The 20,508-nt window shown below is 44.7% G+C and overlaps 11 protein-coding genes and 1 non-coding gene across 12 annotated transcripts in view; 6 read left to right on the top strand and 6 right to left on the bottom strand.

The window, feature by feature from the left end:
* Positions 1–912: 912 nt before the first annotated feature.
* V2V93DRAFT_371249 (ankyrin repeat-containing domain protein) lies at positions 913–2,205 on the top strand. Its single transcript, XM_066910461.1, has one exon. The coding sequence runs from the start codon at positions 1,268–1,270 to the stop codon at positions 1,994–1,996; it is 729 nt and encodes a 242-aa protein (XP_066765489.1). The 5' UTR covers positions 913–1,267; the 3' UTR covers positions 1,997–2,205.
* Positions 2,018–2,953, bottom strand: V2V93DRAFT_371248 (Prefoldin). The gene is made up of 5 exons (XM_066910460.1): positions 2,812–2,953; positions 2,571–2,735; positions 2,393–2,499; positions 2,207–2,324; positions 2,018–2,151 (listed from the first exon to the last, which is right to left on the bottom strand). Exons 1-5 carry the CDS (start codon positions 2,825–2,827, stop codon positions 2,093–2,095), a joined length of 465 nt encoding a protein of 154 aa, XP_066765488.1. The 5' UTR covers positions 2,828–2,953; the 3' UTR covers positions 2,018–2,092.
* Positions 2,954–3,067: 114 nt separating this feature from the next.
* Positions 3,068–4,650, top strand: V2V93DRAFT_380867 (WD40-repeat-containing domain protein; the record flags this gene model as incomplete). The annotated part of the gene is made up of 3 exons (XM_066912079.1): positions 3,068–3,100; positions 3,169–3,242; positions 3,303–4,650. The coding sequence occupies 3 exons, from the start codon at positions 3,068–3,070 to the stop codon at positions 4,648–4,650; spliced, it is 1,455 nt and encodes a 484-aa protein (XP_066765487.1).
* Positions 4,651–5,865: 1,215 nt separating this feature from the next.
* Positions 5,866–5,947, bottom strand: V2V93DRAFT_t45. The gene has a single exon. It is a non-coding gene; the product is annotated as a tRNA-Ser (tRNA).
* A 283-nt stretch (positions 5,948–6,230) lies between these two features.
* On the top strand, positions 6,231–8,358 carry V2V93DRAFT_371235 (Aldehyde/histidinol dehydrogenase). The gene is made up of 3 exons (XM_066910459.1): positions 6,231–7,726; positions 7,788–7,915; positions 8,061–8,358. The coding sequence occupies exons 1-3, from the start codon at positions 6,347–6,349 to the stop codon at positions 8,077–8,079; spliced, it is 1,527 nt and encodes a 508-aa protein (XP_066765486.1). The 5' UTR covers positions 6,231–6,346; the 3' UTR covers positions 8,080–8,358.
* A 277-nt stretch (positions 8,359–8,635) lies between these two features.
* Positions 8,636–10,915, top strand: V2V93DRAFT_325225 (P-loop containing nucleoside triphosphate hydrolase protein; the record flags this gene model as incomplete). The annotated part of the gene is made up of 2 exons (XM_066907493.1): positions 8,636–8,748; positions 8,809–10,915. The coding sequence occupies 2 exons, from the start codon at positions 8,636–8,638 to the stop codon at positions 10,913–10,915; spliced, it is 2,220 nt and encodes a 739-aa protein (XP_066765485.1).
* A 272-nt stretch (positions 10,916–11,187) lies between these two features.
* On the top strand, positions 11,188–12,565 carry V2V93DRAFT_380863 (Pex12 amino terminal region-domain-containing protein; the record flags this gene model as incomplete). Its single annotated transcript, XM_066912078.1, has 3 exons — positions 11,188–11,388; positions 11,447–11,725; positions 11,777–12,565. 3 exons carry the CDS (start codon positions 11,188–11,190, stop codon positions 12,563–12,565), a joined length of 1,269 nt encoding a protein of 422 aa, XP_066765484.1.
* Positions 12,566–13,748: 1,183 nt separating this feature from the next.
* V2V93DRAFT_325321 (Anp1-domain-containing protein) lies at positions 13,749–14,901 on the bottom strand (the record flags this gene model as incomplete). Its single annotated transcript, XM_066907498.1, has 3 exons — positions 13,749–13,914; positions 13,972–14,068; positions 14,127–14,901. 3 exons carry the CDS (start codon positions 14,899–14,901, stop codon positions 13,749–13,751), a joined length of 1,038 nt encoding a protein of 345 aa, XP_066765483.1.
* Positions 14,902–15,363: 462 nt separating this feature from the next.
* On the top strand, positions 15,364–17,030 carry V2V93DRAFT_347368 (uncharacterized protein). Its single transcript, XM_066907909.1, has 2 exons — positions 15,364–16,030; positions 16,089–17,030. Exons 1-2 carry the CDS (start codon positions 15,554–15,556, stop codon positions 16,881–16,883), a joined length of 1,272 nt encoding a protein of 423 aa, XP_066765482.1. The 5' UTR covers positions 15,364–15,553; the 3' UTR covers positions 16,884–17,030.
* On the bottom strand, positions 16,987–18,395 carry V2V93DRAFT_371227 (uncharacterized protein). Its single transcript, XM_066910458.1, has 2 exons — positions 18,023–18,395; positions 16,987–17,964 (listed from the first exon to the last, which is right to left on the bottom strand). Exons 1-2 carry the CDS (start codon positions 18,365–18,367, stop codon positions 17,122–17,124), a joined length of 1,188 nt encoding a protein of 395 aa, XP_066765481.1. The 5' UTR covers positions 18,368–18,395; the 3' UTR covers positions 16,987–17,121.
* A 50-nt stretch (positions 18,396–18,445) lies between these two features.
* V2V93DRAFT_270634 (uncharacterized protein) lies at positions 18,446–19,529 on the bottom strand. Its single transcript, XM_066907168.1, has one exon. The coding sequence runs from the start codon at positions 19,238–19,240 to the stop codon at positions 18,740–18,742; it is 501 nt and encodes a 166-aa protein (XP_066765480.1). The 5' UTR covers positions 19,241–19,529; the 3' UTR covers positions 18,446–18,739.
* V2V93DRAFT_324868 (40S ribosomal protein RACK1) overlaps positions 19,527–20,508 on the bottom strand; it is a gene marked incomplete at both ends in the record, with an annotated part of 1,172 nt that continues 190 nt past the window's right edge. The window contains one exon of the mRNA XM_066907486.1: positions 19,527–20,331. Coding sequence (XP_066765479.1) covers positions 19,527–20,331 — 805 coding nt within the window. The remainder of the gene's footprint in view (positions 20,332–20,508) is intronic.

Raw genomic sequence — 20,508 nt, 5'->3', positions numbered from 1 at the left:
CTGTGATTGGCTGGATGCGCTAGTCAGCCGGGCGCAGCATAAACAGAGGCTGGATGCTTAGGATGATGCGAGCGATTGTGCTGTATGATATAGAGAATATCTGCCAATCAAAGCATATACGTTGAAGTAGAAGGGGAAGTAGACTGGTCGGGTAGCGGGTGCGACCAATGAGAGGGTTTCTGATTGTGCTGACTCTGGTGGCTATCCTGAGCGGTTTTGCTCCTTGTCGCCGATAGTCCAGGGTCGATACTGTTAAAGAAAATACTGGTTATACAAAAACAGTGAACAACGGCGAACAATGAACAGTGTATATCTTGAGTGTGCCGCTATATCAACAATAATCAGCAACAGTAAATAGCAAGTATCAATATACAATCAGTATCAATATGTAGTCAAGATCGATGGATATGGCGACTGGTTCCTCTTCTGGAAAAGATCCCGCTAAATCCGAGCCAGCAGTCTCTTGTTCTCCGCGCCGATCCTCGTACTCGCTCTTTGTATCTGCTCTACTCCTCATAATCCGCGCTGATTAGGAATATATTGCAATCGACAAACTCATGCGAGTAATTTGCAGTCGACGAGAGAGTCTAATATCTGTTTTGCTGTTTTTGCTGCTTGTAGTTGTCGACGGCGCCCAGCCTCCTCGCCTTCGTATCCCGTATTCGAGTTGTGTCTAAGCTCAGCCTGTATCAGCTATCAGGACCCTGGATACTACTATCTACTCTTCTTCCTTGCCTTTACTGGAGCTCTCGTATCTGTACCGCCAAGACAGAGATAGGGTGTAGAGACCCGATCCTCGTCGTACTCTGCTCTCTTATTTTCCATCTACTTTTCTATTTTCGCGTAAACAACATCATATCGGTGCAGCAGCATCATCTCTCTTTTGCTCTTTTGCCTGGTATCTTCTAATTCCATTGACTGGATATATCAAGAACATGTAATCTCGTCCGTAGACATATGCTCCTCTGTCGTCCTCTTTCATCTTTCCTGCCTGAGTTAGCCTAGCTTTCCCAGTACGGCTCGTCGTCGAACATTAATCCCCCTCACTCCCTCCTTCGCTACCCTACTCCTTTCCATTCTCTCTGCTCAATCATTCAGCCTTCCTCGTCCGTTACTCTCGTACACTATGCTCACACCATTCTCACTTACGCTCACTCGCACTCTCTCATCTGACTGTCTAAAAACTCGTGACGTCAGTGCACGTGCACTTCTCACATAATTCCCATCGTCATCCAGCGCCTTCTACAGCTCGCCAACTCGCAAGACAATGGCGTCTCAAGAAGAAGAAGACACGCCTTTCCCGCTACACGCGGCTGCGCGTGACGGCCGCGACCTCGCCGTACGCAGCTTAATCCGCGCAAATCCTTCTCTCGTGAGTCAGCGCGACGAGGACGACCGCACACCGCTGTTCTGGGCGGTATCAGCCGCGAACGCGCCGATAGTGCAACTCCTTCTCACAGAATCAAGCTCGGCGGGATCGCTCGATATCGATGCCGTGGACGAGGCTGGTTGGACTACATTACATATTGCCGCTTCAGTTGGATCGCTTGAGATTGTCGATTTACTCGTGCATTACGGTGCCTCGTTGAACGTCACCACTTCTGCCGGGCAGACGCCGCTTCATTACGCTGTTTCGCGTGAGCGCGTCGATGTCGTGCGTAGACTTGTTGAACTGTATCCTGCCGCTACGCGTGTGCGTGATAAACGCGGACAAATTCCGCTTCATCGCGCCGCCGCGATTGGAAGTATTCCGCTAATCAGGCTGCTGGTTCGAGATGCCAAGGGACCGCTGAATGTCGCTGATCGAGACGGATGGACGCCGTTATTCCATGCGTCTGCTGAAGGACGAGGAGATGCCGCGCTTGAACTCATTCGGTGTGATGCTGATACTTCCGTTGTTGATCGCGAGGGGAAAACGTTCCTAGACGTGTGTGTTGATGATAAAGTGGGGCGGTGGATTGTGGATGTTGCAAAGCGCGAGGGATTGTCTTTGTAATGTGGCTATGATGTAAAACTATTTTATGTGTATTATTATTGCATTTTTGATTATATTTGTTATATCTCTAAGATTTGTTTTTAAGCTCTATACATCTCACGCAGTTGCTTTCGCAGGCTGTCCCTGCTGTGCCGCCAGAACTTTTTGTCGCAACACTAAAATACTTTGTTAACACGCTTCTAAATCAAATAAATATATTTTATATCATACCATCGTCGACGACTCGCAAATTACCCGCTTTGTTATTTACAATATTCTCCAAGTCTCCCAGGTTCTGCTGCAATGTTGAGACTTTGGATTCATAGAATACTATCGCATCTTTTGGTTTCTTTCAATCCGTTAGTTACAATCAAATTATTTTTGTTTAATACGAAAAGTCGATTTATGATAACTCACTTTTTCAACATAATATCCCGTTCCGACGTCAACCATCACAGTCTCGACATCTTCAATTTTACCAGGAACGTAAAGCGACGACGTCAACGGCACCAAAATTGATTTACCTAAATTTGTCAGTTAACATTTCATTTTCTCATCTCAGTTCCGATCGGCAATCTCCAACAAAGAAGCAAACCTTTATTCTCGGGCTTTGCAGTCCTGTCAATCGACGCAATACATTCTTTAAATTTGGCTTGCGCCTGTCGTAGTTTTTGAAAGGATTGCGTCAAGTGTTCGAGTTCTTGTTCGAGCTGATTTTTAACTTCATTCAGCTGTTGAGGAGATAGAAGTGAGAGGTCGACTGTTTTGTGAAATGTAAGTGATCTTTATTTTTTGGAGAGAGTCCTCAAAAGAGAGAAATTGTGATCTTAAGATACCTTGCTTCTCAGCCATTGTAAGTTGACGGACTTGATCAGTTAGATTCAATTATTTTATAATTGAATAAACCAAATATTTGATAAATCGAATTCAAAGGTATGATGGTTGAGCGCAGTGCAGAGATCCTATAATCAATCAAGTGTAACCTGTCAATTCAGGAAAACCTAAACTTTTGCTCATCTTTGAAAACGCAGCTTTCTCATCCTCTGCCTACAGATCAACTTCATATACATTCAACAAAGCTGCACACTCGCAATGACAGCCATCGACGAAGTCGATCAGTTAGAGGTATTTTTATTCAAGTGTTTATTTGTGATTATTTATTGTCGTGTGCTCTTATTAACGGTATGTTCTAGCGACTGAATAAACGTGGCCGCGATCTATTTGGTAAAACATATGGTTTCTCTGTCGATTATAATGAACCAATAAGGTGCCTCATTCTCTTTTTTTATATAAACCGAAAAATTACTAATTGAAAGAAAATAATAAGTCAAAGAATTAGATACACATCAAAACTACGAACAGAGTATACGGCGGCGCAAGCACAGCTGCCACCACACATTACAGCAAAATTACCACCATCAACATCCGCTTCTCGCAAGAAAGAGGACGCGGCTAGAAAAGATGTCGATGCGCTGCTTAACGACATTTTACCGCCTCCTCCTCCTGCCGGCTCGTTGCTTGCAAAACCATCCCTAGACTCGACTGCGTTGACTGTTCGTCAGGAGACTGATACCAGCACGAAGTCTAATGATCAACAACTTATGTTGCGACAGCAGAGACAGCAGCAGCCACAATCTAGTGCTGCGAGGGCATTGATTGAGCGCCAAGCAAATGTAGCTCAAGTGCGTCCAGAATGGCATGCTCCATGGAAACTAATGCGCGTGATCTCTGGTCATTTGGGATGGGTGCGTAGTGTCTGCGTCGAGCCCGACAATCAATGGTTCGCGACAGGTGCCGGCGATCGAACCATCAAGATTTGGGATCTCGCGTCTGGAACGCTGAAGCTTACATTGACGGGTCATATCATGACCGTGCGTGGTCTCGCGGTCTCACCGCGTCATCCCTACCTCTTCAGTGCTGGAGAGGACAAGATGGTAAAATGCTGGGATCTTGAACAAAATAAGGTTATACGACACTACCATGGCCATCTCAGCGGCGTATACGCACTAGACTTGCACCCATCCCTCGACGTGCTCGTCACCGCCGGGCGCGATGGTGTAGCGCGCGTATGGGACATGCGCTCTCGTCGCGAAGTCCATATACTCTCGGGCCACAAGGGCACGATCAGCTCCGTTAAGTGTCAAGCCGAGGATCCACAAGTGCTGACAGGCAGTATGGATACACAAGTCAGACTATGGGATTTGGCTGCGGGTAAAACGCAAACGGTTCTAACTCATCACAAAAAATCGGTTCGCGCTTTAACGACGCACCCTACTGAATTCACATTCGCGAGCGGCAGCGCTGATAATATCAAGCAATGGAAACTACCGGAAGGAGGATTCATGCATAATTTCTCACCGCAGCATAACGCGATCGTGAATACTCTCTCGACTAATTCTGATGGCGTGATGTTCAGCGGAGGAGATAACGGAACAATGGCGTTCTTTGACTGGAAAACAGGGCACAAATTCCAGGAAGTCGAAACGGCTGCAATGCCGGGATCACTTGAGGCTGAGAATGGAATTTTTGCAAGTACATTTGATCAGACCGGCTTGAGACTGATTACATGTGAGGCAGATAAGAGTATAAAGATTTGGAGAGAGGATCCCGAGGCTACGCCGGAAACACATCCGGGAATTGAGTGGAGACCAACTTTGGGACGACGCAGGTTTTAGAATTTTTTTTTTCTTTTTTTTTTTTTTTCGTGTATATCGGTGTTTTTATGTAAAAGTACAAGATCTTGCAGCCTTGTGAATATTGCTTGTCATGAAAAATCCACTATATTCCAAAAACATATAGCATGTCTTGGGTTCAGTATTCTGCGGACCTTCTCTCTAGTGTTCAGCAACTTCAATTCTTTCTCTCACTTTGCAGTAATTCTTATTCGACTCGACTGTGTGTATGCAATCTCATTTTGCTACTGCATGGAATATGATGAATTCAAAACCTCTCCAGTCTAAGTACGCGTCTTGGCAAATCAGTAGATTTTTCGAGCAAGTATATACAACCAGTATCTGAATACAATACCGGTTGTCACGAAGAAATATATCTTCCGAATTTCCTGAAAGAAATCGTCGTGGATACTTAGATGATCAGAGATTTACTGATAAATCACCGTTTTGTGGTGCTCTTTCGATTATTTGTATTCCTCGCTCCGGCCTCATCAACTGCAACCTCCAACCTCTTTGACAGATCTGGATAAGTCATTCAGTAAGCAGTTTATTACCAAATCAATTTTTATTATTCAATAAAGAGGAGAAATATGAGATAACATACTTGAACTTTCAACATAATTCTCCTGCGAAACTCCAAGATCGCGCACGATCGCGTCGGTTAAAAGTCGGACTGATTCCAATGACGCGCGAAGTAAACGTAGCGACGTCAGCTCATTTTGTAATTGAGAATTGGAAGTATTTTTTGGAGTTGTAGACATTGGTTTTATCTTTGTAAGATTGGAGATCGTGTATTGATGTAGACTGTAGACGCGACGAAGGTGAAGCACTTTGTGACTTGTGACTTGTAAACTGTGAATGTGGGTTGGGATTAGGAGGCAAGCAAAGCAGACAGACCTTCAACCATGTTTACTGCGGATTATCAGAGTGTATGACATAGTACTCGAAACCATTACAACGAATGATTTTATTTTTGAATATCATTTTTTATTTCTGGTTATGAAATAACAGATGTATACAAGTTTGTTTATAAACTGATACAATATTAGCAGCAGTGTATGTCTCATCCACTAGATCAAATCTAGATACCACTCTACTGTACTCTGACTATCTCAAACACACATTCCTTCTTCTCCCTTCATTCAATGCATTTGCCCAAATATACGAAAGTGTTTTTGTACAAGTACAGCAAAACCAAAAAAAAAAAAAAAAAGATGGCGACGCCGGCAGGACTCGAACCTGCGCTCCCAGAGGGAAAGAGATTTCTAATCTCTCGCCTTAACCGCTCGGCCACAGCGCCTTTCAATAAGTTTAATAATCTATTGCGCATTCTTAAGGACATATGAAAAAAAACCCATCACGTGAATGTAAAGAATCATTCATGAATTTTTGTTTTATCCGGCCGACAGCAGTTTCTGAATAACAGATCTAAAATATTTAGTAGTATAGACATTTTGCAAGGGAGGCTGACTAATAGCAGCATGGTATAATACCTTTAGCCAACATTCGCAGCAAATTGGCATAGTCCGGGTCTTGTCAAAAACCCTAGAGTGCAAAAGACCCAGTTTGTATATTGTTTGATCAGAATAGTCACATGTTTGGGAATTCTTGGTCTCATGACTTGCAATCTCTCCCAAATCACAAACCACCTCTTATACTCTTGACAATTTAACCCGCAACTAGTGAACAGAAAATAATAATGGCGATTAATGCTCAGGATGCGATATCATTGAAGTATACTCCTGTTGAAGAGATACCACTCATTCATGAAAAACTAGTCTCCACTTTCGCGTCAAATAAGACCTTGTCGCTAGACTTTAGACGCGATCAGTTGCGAAAGCTATACTATTGCGTCCACGACAATGAGACAGCTATTCTAAATGCCGTTTATGAGGACTTTCATAAAGCTCCTTTGGAAACCTACATTTCTGAGCTCTCGATGGTGCTAAACGGCTGTATCGAGGCGATCGAGAATCTGGCGAGCTGGGCGAAACCAAAGACTCTCAGTACAAGCCTGACATGGTATGCATTGAAACCTACGATCCGTTATGATCCTCTGGGGACTGTACTCATTATCGTGCCATTCAACTATCCTGTTCAGCTTGCTCTAATGCCGCTGATTGGTGCTCTTGCGGCAGGTAACACTGTCATGCTCAAGTTGTCAGAAAATACCCCACACACGTCAGCACTATTTACTCGACTCTTGCACACTCATCTTGATAACTCAGTGGTTCATGTCATTAACGGTGACTTGCCACAATCGCGTGCTGCTACAGACTTGAAGTTTGATTTTATCTTCTTCACCGGCGGCGCACGTGTCGGCACACAAGTTGCTGTCGCAGCGGCGAAGACGCTGACACCGGTTGTGCTTGAACTAGGAGGCAAGAGTCCTGCGTTTGTTCTTGATGGGAAAAATATGGCGCTGATCGCCAAACGAATTGCTTATGGGCGATATATGAACGCCGGGCAGACGTGCGTTGCTCCAGACTATCTGCTACTCAAGCGTGGCCTTGAAAAGGAGTTTTTGACTGAAATGAAACAACAGCTTGATAAGCTATATCCTGATATGTCTAAGGACTGCTCGGATTACGCCCATATGATTTCGGACGCGGCTTTTAATCGTGTAAAGTCGCTGATCGATAACACAAAGGGCGAGATTGTCATCGGAGGCACTGAGACTGCCGATTCCGAAACGCGTTTTATTGAGCCGACGGTCATTCTCGATGTCGAACCTGATGACTCCTTGATGAAAGACGAGATCTTTGGACCTGTCTTGCCGATCGTTCTAATTGACTCTGCCGAAGAAGGCATCGAGTATGTCCGCAAATATCATGATCATCCGCTTGCATTATATATTTTCTCGCAGGATAGTAAGACCATCGAGAAGATTCACGAGCAAGTTTCTTCTGGAAGTGGAATGGTCAACGGATCGATCGTTCAATTAGCAGATCCATCAATTCCGTTTGGAGGTGTAGGAAAGTCTGGTATGGGAGCGTATCACGGACATCACTCGTTTGAAACCTTCTCTCATAAGCATCCGTACATGATTGAGCCTTTCTGGACTGAATTAGCCACAGCTGTAAGTTTTTATTTTCTTTCCTGCTGATATGCTTTGCGAGTAATTCTAATACGGTTTCTAGATTCGATACCCGCCATATTCAGCGAAACAGAAAAAGTATTACGAGCGGGCAATGATCAAGTCTGCTTCATTTCCTCGTGAAGGCGCTATTCCTACGACCTTCTTAGGGAGAATGATTTTTCGGATAGGGTATGTGCGCAGTACTCTTGTTCTCTTCAGTCCACTCTTACTCAGCTTCCTTGTGCAAGCGTATTTTTTCCGTAGGCGCAAGTGAGCATGTGTGAAGTGATTTAAGTAAAAACAGTTGTTGATTTTTCTTCTTTATATGTATCAGGTCACTTTTCGCGAGATAAAATGAATAAAATCTAAGATACTCACAGTGGAATTTATTTATGGATATGTAAATTATGCGACTATTGTCAACATGATAGGTACAGCAGCCGTGTATCCAAGTTTGAGCTAGTTATTGAGATAATCTACTAAAACTACGAATTGGAATGAACTTAGTTGAATTATTTTTTAATCAAAGTAGAAAAATATGTCATGGACAAAATCTGATAAATGTTCGCCAGCTACTAGACGACGTTGACCAGAAGCCAGGTGGCCTTGTATAGTAGTATTTTGGATAGATATGTACAGATTTATAAGGTTTGAATATCTGTGTGATCAGCACCACAATATGACACACGATAAACTCCACCACACACACTCAACCCTTCAAGCTACACGCACTTTTTTTCCCATCAGTTGTGACTACTAGCCATGTTTGGAAAAGGAGCTTTTAGCAGGTCTTCAGGAAGTGCATCTCCGGTGCCGTCGACGTTTGGCCGAGTCGTGCCGACTCCATTCGACACTCCCGGACGCAGCTCTGGCGGTCATCCAGCAGCTGGCGCCCGGGTGGCACGGGTTATGTCTGCGCCGACTAACGAGCTTGCGTTGTCAAATAGATTGATTGTTTCACCGCAGGATTTTAGATCAGATCAGTATGTCATGGTTGATGATATGTTTGTATTTACCACAAAGTAAGTCTTATCTCCCTGAATCTTCATCAATGATGACGAGTAACTGACTTTAAATTGAAGGGCCGAGGCGATGCAGCCTGGCACAGTTGGTGCCTCTGGAGTTCAGAGAGAATGGGCAGCCTGGTCACTCGGTCAGGAAATTACGATTGTGCCCTTTGATCCGTTTCGTTCAGGTGGGCAAGTCTACCTAGGCTCACTCGATGTCGAGATCGGATTCAACAACCGCAACAAGATTTCAGAGCAGCAATACGATCAAGATGAACTGGCAAAGTGGTTCACGACCTTGTACCATGATCAGATCCTTGCACCTGGTCAGCGTATGATTATGGATTACAAGTCAATGCTATTCAAGATTATTGTACGCTCAGTGCAACTCGTAGACTTAGGCGAGAAGAATTCAGCAGCTGGCGTACCTACTGCTTCTAACCCACATGTCCGTGGTATTCTGACGCAGCATACCGAAATCAATTTCTTCAAAGCCCCAGATTCGCCAATCAAGCTTAAGGCTTCTTCGAAGCGCCCGGCTGCCAACGCAATCATCCAGCCAAATTTCAAGTTTGAGGATATGGGTATCGGTGGTCTAGACACCGAATTCTCGGCTATTTTCCGACGTGCATTTGCTAGCCGTATTTTCCCGCCTGGATTAGTTGATAAGCTTGGAATTCAGCACGTCAAAGGAATCTTACTTTTTGGTCCACCCGGAACAGGTAAGACCTTGATGGCGCGACAGATTGGCAAAATGCTTAATGCTCGCGAGCCTAAAATTGTCAATGGACCTGAAATTTTGAGTAAGTACGTCGGCCAGTCCGAAGAGAACGTTCGCAAGCTGTTTGCCGATGCCGAGAAGGAGTACAAGGATAAGGGCGAAGAGTCTGGATTACATATCATTATCTTCGACGAACTTGACGCTATCTGTAAGCAGCGTGGTAGCAGCCGCGACAGCACCGGCGTCTCGGACTCTGTTGTTAATCAGTTGCTTTCAAAGATGGATGGTGTTGATCAACTTAACAACATTCTTATCATCGGCATGACTAACCGACTCGATATGATTGATGAGGCGTTGCTACGTCCTGGTCGTCTTGAGGTGCACATGGAGATCTCGTTACCAGATGAGACTGGCCGCCGACAGATTCTCAAAATTCACACGACAAAGATGAGAGACAACAAGGTTATGGCTTCGGACGTCAATATAGACGAACTTGCGGCGTTGACTAAGAACTTTTCTGGTGCCGAGTTAAACGGTCTCGTTAAATCTGCTACCTCGTTTGCGTTCAACCGACACGTCAAAGTCGGTACTGTTGCTGGGGTCTCGAACGATATTGACAAGCTGAAAGTAAATCGTGAAGACTTTATGCATGCGCTGGAAGAAGTCAAACCAGCATTTGGTGTCAATGAAGAAGAGTTGACGTCAAGCATTCAAAATGGAATAATCAATTATTCACCACATATCAAGAGCGTACTCGACGAAGGTTCGCTATATACCGAACAGGTGCGCAATTCTGAGCATACTCCGTTGGTTTCTGTTCTATTGCATGGACCTGCGGGTGCCGGCAAGACGGCATTGGCGGCCAAGATTGGTCTTGCGTCGGGGTTTCCGTTTATCAAGCTTATCTCGCCAGAATCTATGGTTGGATACAGTGAAGCGTCCAAAGTAGCAACTATTAGCAAGATTTTTGAGGATGCTTACAAATCACCGCTCAATGTTGTTGTTGTTGATAACATTGAGAGATTGGTAGATTGGGTGCCTATCGGCCCGCGATTCTCAAACTCGGTTCTGCAGACGCTGATGGTGCTTATGCGCAAGCAGCCGCCTAAGGGTCGTCGCTTGCTGATTTTGGCTACTACTACGGAGCGGTCAGTATTGCAGCAAATGGATATCCTCGACACTTTTGATGCGCAGATTGGTGTGCCTAATGTGTCGAATGCGAACGAGCTTGGATTAATTCTCGAGCAAGCCGAGATCTTTGGACCCGAGACGCGATCTGACATGGGACGACAGCGGATACAGAGAATTTTGAGTGCTGTGCAGGACCAGACCAGGTCGACTGATATTGGAGTCGGTGTCAAGAAGATTTTACTGAATGTTGAAACTGCGAAGCAGGATGAGGCGCTGGATGAGAGATTTGTGGAACTTATGAGTAGGGCGGTCAATGATCGAATTGTTTAAATTTCTTGTAATAGAAATGACATATGGTGAGGAGTTTGCTATATCATGTCATTGGTTTTATATTGGGAGTATATAGTTATTACAAATAGAAGCCAAAAATTACTTCTACTAAAAAAAAATGAACCCCACACTAAGCAAAATCAAAATCACCGTGTGCGGCTCGAGCCTCGGCTTGAACGTGTTTGGGACGATCTATCTGTTCTCTACTCATCAGTTGCTGACTACTTTATCAGTTCAACTATATACATTCGAGTATAAATCAGATGATATAAATGCCTGCAGCAGGATTAGATGCAATTTCAGCGTCGCTACAACGGGTGACGCAGATTGTGCTGGGTAAATCCTCTGCTTCACTCTCGACTTCGTCGCTGTATCCTACGAACCGCGTGGGTCAGCTCGATGCAGCGATATTGGATGATGAGCTATTTGACATTTTCAAGAACCAGATATATGATGGATCAAAATATCTTCATGTATGTATTAACTGTGCAAGTATAGCGTGAGGATATTGAGGCTGACTTCTATACAAAGTCTACGATCAAAGAGCGGTATTCGACTGAACTATCGCTTCTTTTAAAAGTTATTATATGGAAATTCACTGTATGGGACAGTTCAGCGTCGTATGGGTTACTGCTTCAGAATCTGCGATTAGTTGATGCCCGCAGAAATCGATTACTCAAGAGTCCATCTAAAACACAAAAGCTCTCATTAGGATTTTTGATGATTTTTGGAGAGTATTTATGGCAGCGTATTGTTCATTTTTCAGAGGATACAGGGTTCGATGAAGAAGAAGAGGAAGAAGAGGAGGAGGTATCTATTTTATTCTTCACAGTCTTGCCAAAGAAACTGACGTTTGTGCAGGATGGTACCCGGTCAAAGGTACTGACAGTGATTAATTCACACAAGTTCAAGACTCGCTTACTAGAAGTGATTCGAAAGTCCGAGTCCTTCTATTCATTCTTCAACTTACTCAACTTCATCTCATTTCTTTATAGTGGCAAATATCCGACATTAATCTTCCGTCTCTGTCGTCTCCGTTTAATTTCATCTTCAAGATCAATGTCACGGGAAGTCAGCTTTGAATTTTTGAATAGACAGCTTGTGTGGGATGAATTTACAAACTTTTTAATATTCATCCTGCCACTGCTGCATTTACCTAAATTGAAACGGCGAATGACGAATCTGATAAGCAGTACAACAAGTAACGCGACAGATGCAGAGCCTTCTGAGAAACTTACAGGTCAATTATCGTTTCTTCCAGAACGCACATGTGCGATCTGTTATCATCAAGATACAGATGCTGCGGCAGCGAATCGCGTTAGCACTATAGGAACCACAGCGACGGCCGGTATGCGTGCTAACGAAATCACGAATCCTTACGCTGCTGTAGAATGTGGGCATATTTATTGTTATGTTTGTCTTGTCACGCAAATTGAGGAGCAGGAAGGTGAAGGATGGGAGTGCTTGAGGTGTCGAACTTTGGTGACGAAGGCGAGACCTTGGGTGAACATCATTACTTCTACAAACGATGATAAGAGCGATGAGGATGAAGATGATGAAGAGGACAGCATAGAGCATTTGAGTCGCGATAATTCAAGTGATGAGGAAACTAGCGGAGACCTGAAGTTTATCGAACACAGTGATACATAACCTGGAATATAAGATCGTGCACATATTCTTATTGATATTAGTTTGTGTAGGCATCGAATAATTTGCTGTATATATGCTGTATATATTGAAATCAGGTTCTTACTGTATCCAGTTTTGTCTCGCTACATCTGTATCCTATGTTAACTCCGGTATACAATATATGTCTGCGACCACTGATATTCCCACACTACTCGGCAGAATAAGTTTATAAGATGGCTAGAGCAGTATGTGCTCACAAAACTGAATATACAACTATCAATAACATCGCAGCATCAAATTATTAACGTGCTCCACCTTGCAAAAGAATTACAATGTCAAACTCTCATTAGGTCTCCACAGAGTTGTGTTCCATCTTTGATAATTCAATTGGAAAATGCCGCGCTCGGTAGGGACTATTTGCCACGGTATAAGAAGTGCGTGGATGTTCTTTATGACTATTTAGTGTTCAGTTTACGCGCTTATTTTATTTTTTTTTCAGTATACATCATACCACAAGACATAGTAAATGTCAACCACCGCCTAAGCTTTCACCGCTAGACTCCGTAGGGATTTACTGCTGAGTCTTCAACTCCACAAAGAATTCTACAAAGGAAAGAGAACGTCATAAAAAGCCATTATGGTATGTGATAATTCAAGTGTGAATTTAAATTTTGAAATCGCGCGTATATAGATGGACCCGGAATTATCCACCATGCTCTACAAGAACGCATTCCTCGCGGCGCCAGTTTTGGCAATTGTATTGTACATACTTACCAGGCTAGCTACTCATTAACTAATTGGATCGCGCCAATTATCTCAATTGACAGTCTCATCTCTTTCTTCATCGCTGAAATGGTTCCGATTTTCCAAGTCATCTCACACAAATCGGAATTTCCTAGTCGCGCCATCGCTTAGTCGTCTCCGAATTTGATTTGAACGCGCTCTTTAGATTACTGTCTGGCGCTGCGTCCCCGATCTATGCTCACTCGAAGTTTACAAACACTGAATCTGAAAATTTTCCTTTTGGACGCGGAGTCACCATTTAGCATTAGCAGCCACTATCATAATTATGATCCGGTCGGGATCTTAAAATCAGAATCGCGGCGCGTAGCCGCACGGTCCAAATATCCTAACCAAGTAGCGATATTTCCTTTTTCTTTCCAGTTCAATGAGTGTATGTAAAAGATGCGAATAGAAAAGCCAATTATTCATTGTAATGATATACAAGGTAGTTTGGTAGTCCATATGCTTGATACCCCAGTCGTTTTGCCATCTTTGCGAATCCCTCAGACTCTAAAAGGTGAAAAAATGGGAAAGATGGAAACATTGCGCCATCGCGATGGACTTCAGCCTTGACAAGTAATGCAGTACTAATATAGAGCAACTTAGTCATGCGACCAATAATGGAACAAGAAAATTAAACTTACGCTCCAACACCGTCAACAGGGACTTCTTCGTTGATATCTTTTCCCGCGCCACGCATGGATGCAAGCAACGTCCGGTGCGTTGCCATCTCTGCGTATCCTACAGAAATTCAAAGTTAGCAGCTATTCGATCCACATAGAACAGTCAATAAAATTACCTTCAAAAATAACTTCATCGTCACCCATATTCTGAGCCATTTTAGCTGCCGCCTCGCTATCTTGCCAAGTATTAAAATCGTACGGCCGAATTTTACTTTCTCCATGATCGACGTATCTTTGATAACAATTTGCAACAATAATAGCCTTATTATGGCTAGCCATATCTTGAATTAGCGATGCAGGAGTCTCGACAATATCAGCGTCGAGCCACAGAATCCAACTGATGCCTGCGTTGATGGTAGTAGTATACAGAGAATTACGCGCGCGGGCCATAGCCGCCCGTCGTTCTTTCTGACTACTAAGCGCATGTCTATCCTTTTCGCTCTGAGAGAATGGACTATCAAAATCCTGGCGAAGAATACTGACTGATGCAAAGCGATTCTTCTTGGGACCGGTTTGCAAAGCGTTGACGGCTTCGTCGAGGCGCTGGATGGCCTGGTTTGCTTCGCGGCCACGAGGTAAAATGAATCCAAGATCAATGAGCTCATGAGGGTAGTTGAGGTTGATGAGATTGTTCCAGTATTCTTCATAGAATCGGGTGATAGGAGTTAAAATTAGAACGTGCTCTTGACGCGCAAGAGGTTGCCAGGAACTCGTCAAGCCGTTCATCGGGTAGTGGCTGATGGACTTTGCGCCCCCAGCCGCCGGAGGGGGACGCACTCTGACTTCAGATGAAGAACGTGAGGTTGATAAGAGGTAAAAGAGGATAATAAGAGCGACACCGGAGACGGTGATGATGGTGAGAGGGCGGCTGCGCTGGCGGTATGACGGCATATCGGAGATTATAATGTGTGGATGAAAATCCCAATAATAGCAAGAATAATCTTAAAGAGGTATGAAATACTGAAAAAGAAAAAGATATAACGAAGGTGGTGTATAAAATCGGTGCCCGGGACGCGTTGCAAAGCGAAAGCAGACCTATTTCCAGAATATGCAAATTAAGACTAATAAAGCACAAAGAAGAAACGGCAATAATGATAAGCAACTAGAAAAAAATCAAACAAAAATCAAGCATAGTTTGTAATTGGATTAAAAATTAAGAAAAGAGATTGATTCTGATAAGTAGTCACTGTTTATGTTTGTTTGCTGAGGAAAACTCAGTAGCACGACTTCAAAAACAGGCCGGGTAAATAACAATTGAGCCACTGCCGTCAAATTGAACTCTAATATTGAACTCTAAACACTGTGGCTCATCTCATCGGCTTTTTTTCTTCTTCTTCTTCATTGTCTTATTCACCACTTGTCCACCTTCTTTTTCTCTGGCGCGATAGACCTTCTTGGTTCTGCTTTCGTGCTTTATACAAGAACCCTGTTCATCTTCTGTTTTCAGTATTTACTTTCGATTTTGCGGGTTGCCGTTATCTTGCCTCTGTGCTCCTCATCCTTCAAATCTTTCTACACCTTTTCTATCCAGTGATTCAGCAGTATGTCTTCTAACCAAGCTAGCGCTGGAGAAAATACGTCTGGTTACTATGGGTCCGTCAAGCTCAGTCGCCCAGTAAGCGATCTTAGCGATGTGCGGAAGACGACATCGGCAACCACCGTTTCTTCTTCGATCGAGGACCCAGATGCTATCGTTGACCTCTCGCAAATCGAACAGGCTGGTCCTAATAAAGAGGAAAACTTGCCGATTTTTGGCTTTCTCTTGACCTGGAATTTTTGGATTATTCTGATCTTGGGTCAGTTGCTTTCGTTGAGTATTGTAGCGACAAATACTTTCACTACGTACTTGACAAACGATGGTGTCGATATCCCTGCCTTTCAGACGTTTTTCAACTATGTAATTTTGAACTTGATTTTTACGCCGTACACTATTTATCGTTATGGGTGGAGCAAGTACTGGCGCATGGTTGTCTTTAGCTCGTGGAAGTATTTCGCATTGTCCTTTGCCGATGTTGAGGGTGTAAGTCTTCCAATTTTTCACTACCTGCTATTATTATTTAGTACTAACCCTTTTGTAGAATTACTTTGTAGTGAAAGCATATCAATACACCAACCTGCTCTCAGCTGAGTTGCTAGACAACTGGGCGATCGCTGTTGTTGTGATTCTGTCGTTTCTCTTCCTCAAGGTGCGCTACCACTGGTCGCAAGTTCTTGGCACGGTTGTCTGTATTGCTGGCATGGTTCTTGTCGTTATCAGCGATCTTTTGACTGATAAGAATTACCAATCTACCGACATGGTCAAGGGAGATTTGTTTATGCTTCTTGGCGCAACCTGTTACGGTGTTTCTAACACGCTTGAAGAATTCCTTCTTTCTAAACGTCCAATCTACGAAGTCCTTTCGCAGATGGGTATGTACGGAATGATCATTAACGGTGTCCAGGCAGCAATCTTTGAGCGGGATTCGATTCGCGATGCTAATTGGGGTTCTGATATGGCTGGATGGTTCGTTGGATATACGCTCTGCTTGTTGTTCTTATACCTTACAGCGCCGATCCTATTCCGTATGTCTTCCGCCGCGTTTTATAATCTCTCGCTTTTGACGTCTGATTTCTGGGGTCTATTGATCGGATTAAAAGTCTTTGGGTACTACGTTTACTGGCTTTATCCGGTGGGCTTCGTGTTTACCGTAAGCGGCATGATTATCTACAACATGATGATCAAGAACATCAAGGGCGAAGCCATCAAACCTTGGCTGGGTGAGAACCAGAAAGGTGGAATTGTCGGATTGGGAACGGCTAAGCGTGTAGAGGATGAAGAGGATGAGGTGCGGATTGATGAAGTTGAACTTCATCGATCCGAGTCAGCTGTCTAGATTTGGTTATTGCTTTTCACTCTTTGGAGAAAGAATTGCAGCTATGGTACCGTGTAAAGGTCGAGTTGATGCAATCTCCTCTAGAATAGCTTTTTTTGCTTCCTTTTTATTATAAAAGTAATTTAATTTCTAATTGTTCAAAACTAATTAAAAGACGTAACATAACGAGAAGAAAAGTGAAAGCTATATGACAAAGTAAAATAAACACACAAAACGCAAAGAAAAAGGAATAAAAAAATTAATCCCATCCCTCACCCCATTCTTCATCATCAGCCTTTTTGCCCGCATTCGGATTTGTAGATCCGGAAGATGTACCATATCCGTTTCCAAAACCCGCCATTTTTTTAGTCGGAGTAGCGGGTTTCGGCGCACTCACGCTTCCTAATTGCGATTTATTTTTTGGTTTAGTAATACCGAACGCTTCTTCAATATCTGCATCATCGCCGATTCCAAGGTCGTCAAACAGAGATGAAAATCCTTGCCCAGATGGGTCAGTATTCGACGACGATGCACGCGAGTAAGTGCCGCCACTGTGGGACTTCATCTGCGCGCGCTGCTCGGAGGTAAAGTTTTGAAACGTCTCAGCACCATACCGACCCGTTTCTTGCATTTTCTGTCCGAATTGCATCATGGCTTTTCGAGCGTTACTGCCGAGGTCCGACTCTGCGAGGTTCTTGACGTTGGGTTTGATGTACGACTCAGTGACTTGGTTAAGGTTCTTGGAAAGGAACCCAAAACCTTTAGTCAAACTACCGAGCGGGTCGCGAGTGAAATCATCGACTGAGAGAGAGGAAGAGGAGGCAGACATGTCTGGCGCAGGCGTGTTACCAAAACCGGCAAACTTGCCGCCCTGCGAGGGAGGCAGGTGGTCAGGTCTGCTTTGGTTGTCTTGGCCAAGGCGCGAGAAGTATGCCTCGTTACGGGTTTTCTGGAAAGGGGGAAGCGATGAAGGTTGCTGCGAGGCAGATGATGTGGACGAGAGCGAGAGAGCCGGCGAGGCGGAGCGCGACGTCGTTCGTGAGGACTGTTTCGGGCGGTTGGTGTTGCGGACCCATTCACGGCCTTCGACAAGGGCAGTGAGCTGTTCAAGTTAGAAAAATGGCATCAATACAACAAAAGAACGATATTGATTAACCCACTTTATCTTTATAATCCTCAGCAAAAGTGCTGTTATACTTGTCTTTGACACTCATTCCTTCCTCAAAGCCTTCGGCATCAAAAAACTCCTTTGCACGCGCATTACCGCCCATAACCATCCGATTCATTTCCTCAGGCTTGAACTGGTCCATAGTAATTGACCTGATAAAAGAGATATGCACGCCTAATCCACGATGCAAACCAGCACAATCAAGGCATATGAAGATCCCAAACTTGGGTGACGCCCACTGCGGGCTCGGCGCACCGCAGTCAAAGCAGTTTTTGTTTTCCTTCATCAGCTCCATGAGCCGGCGGCGGTTGTCGGGGTCGACTGACCAGTCCGGCATTGTGGTGAGGAGCTGGGAAGTGCGTGAAGATAGAAGAGCGGAAGGGGAGAGGCTCGGAAGGGGGAGGTCGGCGTGTGTACATGTGAGCAGAGGGGTGTGTACCGGAAATACAATGGTCGACTACGTCACAGAGAGAGAGTGGACAAATGGTGTATTTTGCTTGGAAATAAAAGAATAAACACCAAATGATAGTATAGTAATACAAAAAAGAAACCCAAACTTATTATTGTCTGCTTCAGAGAAAGTCTCTGCGAGTAGAGATCAATGACGGAAGCAAACGGACCAGACCAGATATACGCCTTAACAATAGCAAATCAACAAAACCCAAGAATCAACAGAACACTAAAGATATAAGAGTGGTATTTTAATATACTACTCTTGCTGCTGCTGATTTCGACTACTGCTCCTTTTGTCACGACTGCGACTTCTGGATCCGGAGGAGAACCTCCGTCCGATGCGCGCAAAAAAGCCTTCAGGCTCTTTACCGGCACCTTCTTCTCCGCCAGCGGCTAAAGCCTCTTCAGTGCGTCCCCGACGGGAATCAGCGGGATATTCTTCTCCGTTTGCGCCCTCCACGTAGACATTTCCGGCGCCGCCGCGGCCGATCTTGAAAACATCGCCGCGCTTGACGCTCATGGCGTGGTCTACTTCGGACAAGTACTCCTCCGGCGACTGAGTCGGCATTGTTTCTACTGGCTGTACGTTTCCATAGCCTCCGCGGCCGGAGAGAAAGGTCTGGTTTGGGCTAGTGAATACCTGGACCGGGGCCTGAGATGAGTCCTGTTCGGGCTCGGTGGTGATGTTTCCATATCCACCGCGACCGAAATGGCGGGCTTTTGACTTGCTGCCGGTATTTTGATGGGATTCGGTCATTGAAAGAGCTTTTGATATGCGAATAATTGAGCAAATAGAGGCAAAATCAGACGAAGACAGAGGAAAGGCAGACTTTATATAGTAGAGCCTAAAATTTTGCTGTATTTCTTGGCTCGCCAAGCACGTGATTTTCGGAGTTCGCACGCTAACTCTACTGCACTACTACTACTGAATACTACTAAATACTACTAAATACATACTGCATTAAACAAAAACATACATAGACAATACACAATGACCGGCCTGACTTTTTCTTACTTAACTATTGCTTGCTCCTTTTGTAATTCTAGTTCGACTGCATCACCTGCCACACACGGATCTTGTTGTCAGTGTAGCCAGCAAACAGGTTCTGGCCGTCCGAGCTCCACGCCAAGCTGATGCACTCGGGCTCCTTACCGCCCTCCGAAAAATCGGGCTTAAGGTCATCGACAGAAATCTTTTTCTCCAAGTCAAAGATCTTGATCGACGACGAAGTCGCAGCGCACAACCAGTACCGGTTGGGCGAGAAAGTAAGCGCGTGAATCTCATCACCAGCATCGAGCGAGTACAGATGCTTCGAGTCGTTCAAGTCCCAAAGCATGGTCTGGCCGTCCTTGCCGCCTGAAGCGCACAGGGTTCCATCGGGGGAAATAGTAAGAGCGTTAATGTATCCAGTGTGTCCAATGTGGTCGGTCTCGAGCTCGGCAACTTCGAGATTCCAGACCTTGACAAGCTTATCCCATCCAGCAGAAACAATGACAGGGTGTCTCGGGTTGGGTGAGAATCGGACGGTCGAAACCCAGTCGCTGTGTCCCTTCTCAGTGATGGTGTACTTGCACTCGCCAAGAATGTTCCACAACTTGATGGACTTGTCGCGCGAGCCAGACACAATTTGTCGGTTGTCAGACGAGAACGAGACAGAAAGAACGTCAGAGGTGTGGCCGACAAAGCGGTGAATGGTCTTGCCAGTTGCAAGCTCCCACAGACGAAGAGTCTTCCATGAGGCAGAGATTGCGTACAGACCGTCGGAGGAGATCACAGTGTCCTGGACGATGTGCGAGTGGCCGTGTAGGCTACGCTTGGGAACACCGTAGGCGTGCTCGTCGCGGGTCCTTGAGAAAATATCGAGTCAGTACTTAACTCGTCTTACTTTATTGTAAAAATAAAACTGTCATTTGAATCGGGGGGGGGCGGGGGGGGGGGGTAAAATACAAATACCAGAACAAAAAACACTTGTTAAAGCTAGAAAAAAAAAGAACATGGGGGGTTTAGGGGTTTGTGGGGAGGGG

This window comes from Kockiozyma suomiensis (genome assembly GCF_038497685.1).
Source record: "Kockiozyma suomiensis strain NRRL Y-17356 unplaced genomic scaffold V2V93scaffold_8, whole genome shotgun sequence".
Classification (NCBI taxonomy): domain Eukaryota; kingdom Fungi; phylum Ascomycota; class Lipomycetes; order Lipomycetales; family Lipomycetaceae; genus Kockiozyma; species Kockiozyma suomiensis.
Note: the sequence above shows the minus strand (reverse complement) of the source record. Positions and strands in the feature narration are given on the sequence as shown.

Excerpts from the sequence above, each read along its gene's own strand:
- V2V93DRAFT_371249 (XM_066910461.1), top strand. The coding sequence starts at position 1,268 with ATGGCGTCTCAAGAAGAAGAAGACACGCCTTTCCCGCTACACGCGGCT.
- V2V93DRAFT_371248 (XM_066910460.1), bottom strand. Across the intron at positions 2,500-2,570 it reads TGCAAAGCCCGAGAATAAAG|GTAAATCAATTTTGGTGCCG; the intron begins GTTTGCTTCTTT and ends TGACAAATTTAG. Across the intron at positions 2,152-2,206 it reads TTTGCGAGTCGTCGACGATG|TGTTGCGACAAAAAGTTCTG; the intron begins GTATGATATAAA and ends AAAGTATTTTAG.
- V2V93DRAFT_371235 (XM_066910459.1), top strand. The coding sequence starts at position 6,347 with ATGGCGATTAATGCTCAGGATGCGATATCATTGAAGTATACTCCTGTT. Across the intron at positions 7,727-7,787 it reads GGACTGAATTAGCCACAGCT|ATTCGATACCCGCCATATTC; the intron begins GTAAGTTTTTAT and ends TACGGTTTCTAG.
- V2V93DRAFT_347368 (XM_066907909.1), top strand. The coding sequence starts at position 15,554 with ATGTCTTCTAACCAAGCTAGCGCTGGAGAAAATACGTCTGGTTACTAT. Across the intron at positions 16,031-16,088 it reads CCTTTGCCGATGTTGAGGGT|AATTACTTTGTAGTGAAAGC; the intron begins GTAAGTCTTCCA and ends ACCCTTTTGTAG.
- V2V93DRAFT_371227 (XM_066910458.1), bottom strand. The coding sequence starts at position 18,367 with ATGCCGGACTGGTCAGTCGACCCCGACAACCGCCGCCGGCTCATGGAG. Across the intron at positions 17,965-18,022 it reads CTGAGGATTATAAAGATAAA|CTCACTGCCCTTGTCGAAGG; the intron begins GTGGGTTAATCA and ends TAACTTGAACAG.
- V2V93DRAFT_270634 (XM_066907168.1), bottom strand. The coding sequence starts at position 19,240 with ATGACCGAATCCCATCAAAATACCGGCAGCAAGTCAAAAGCCCGCCAT.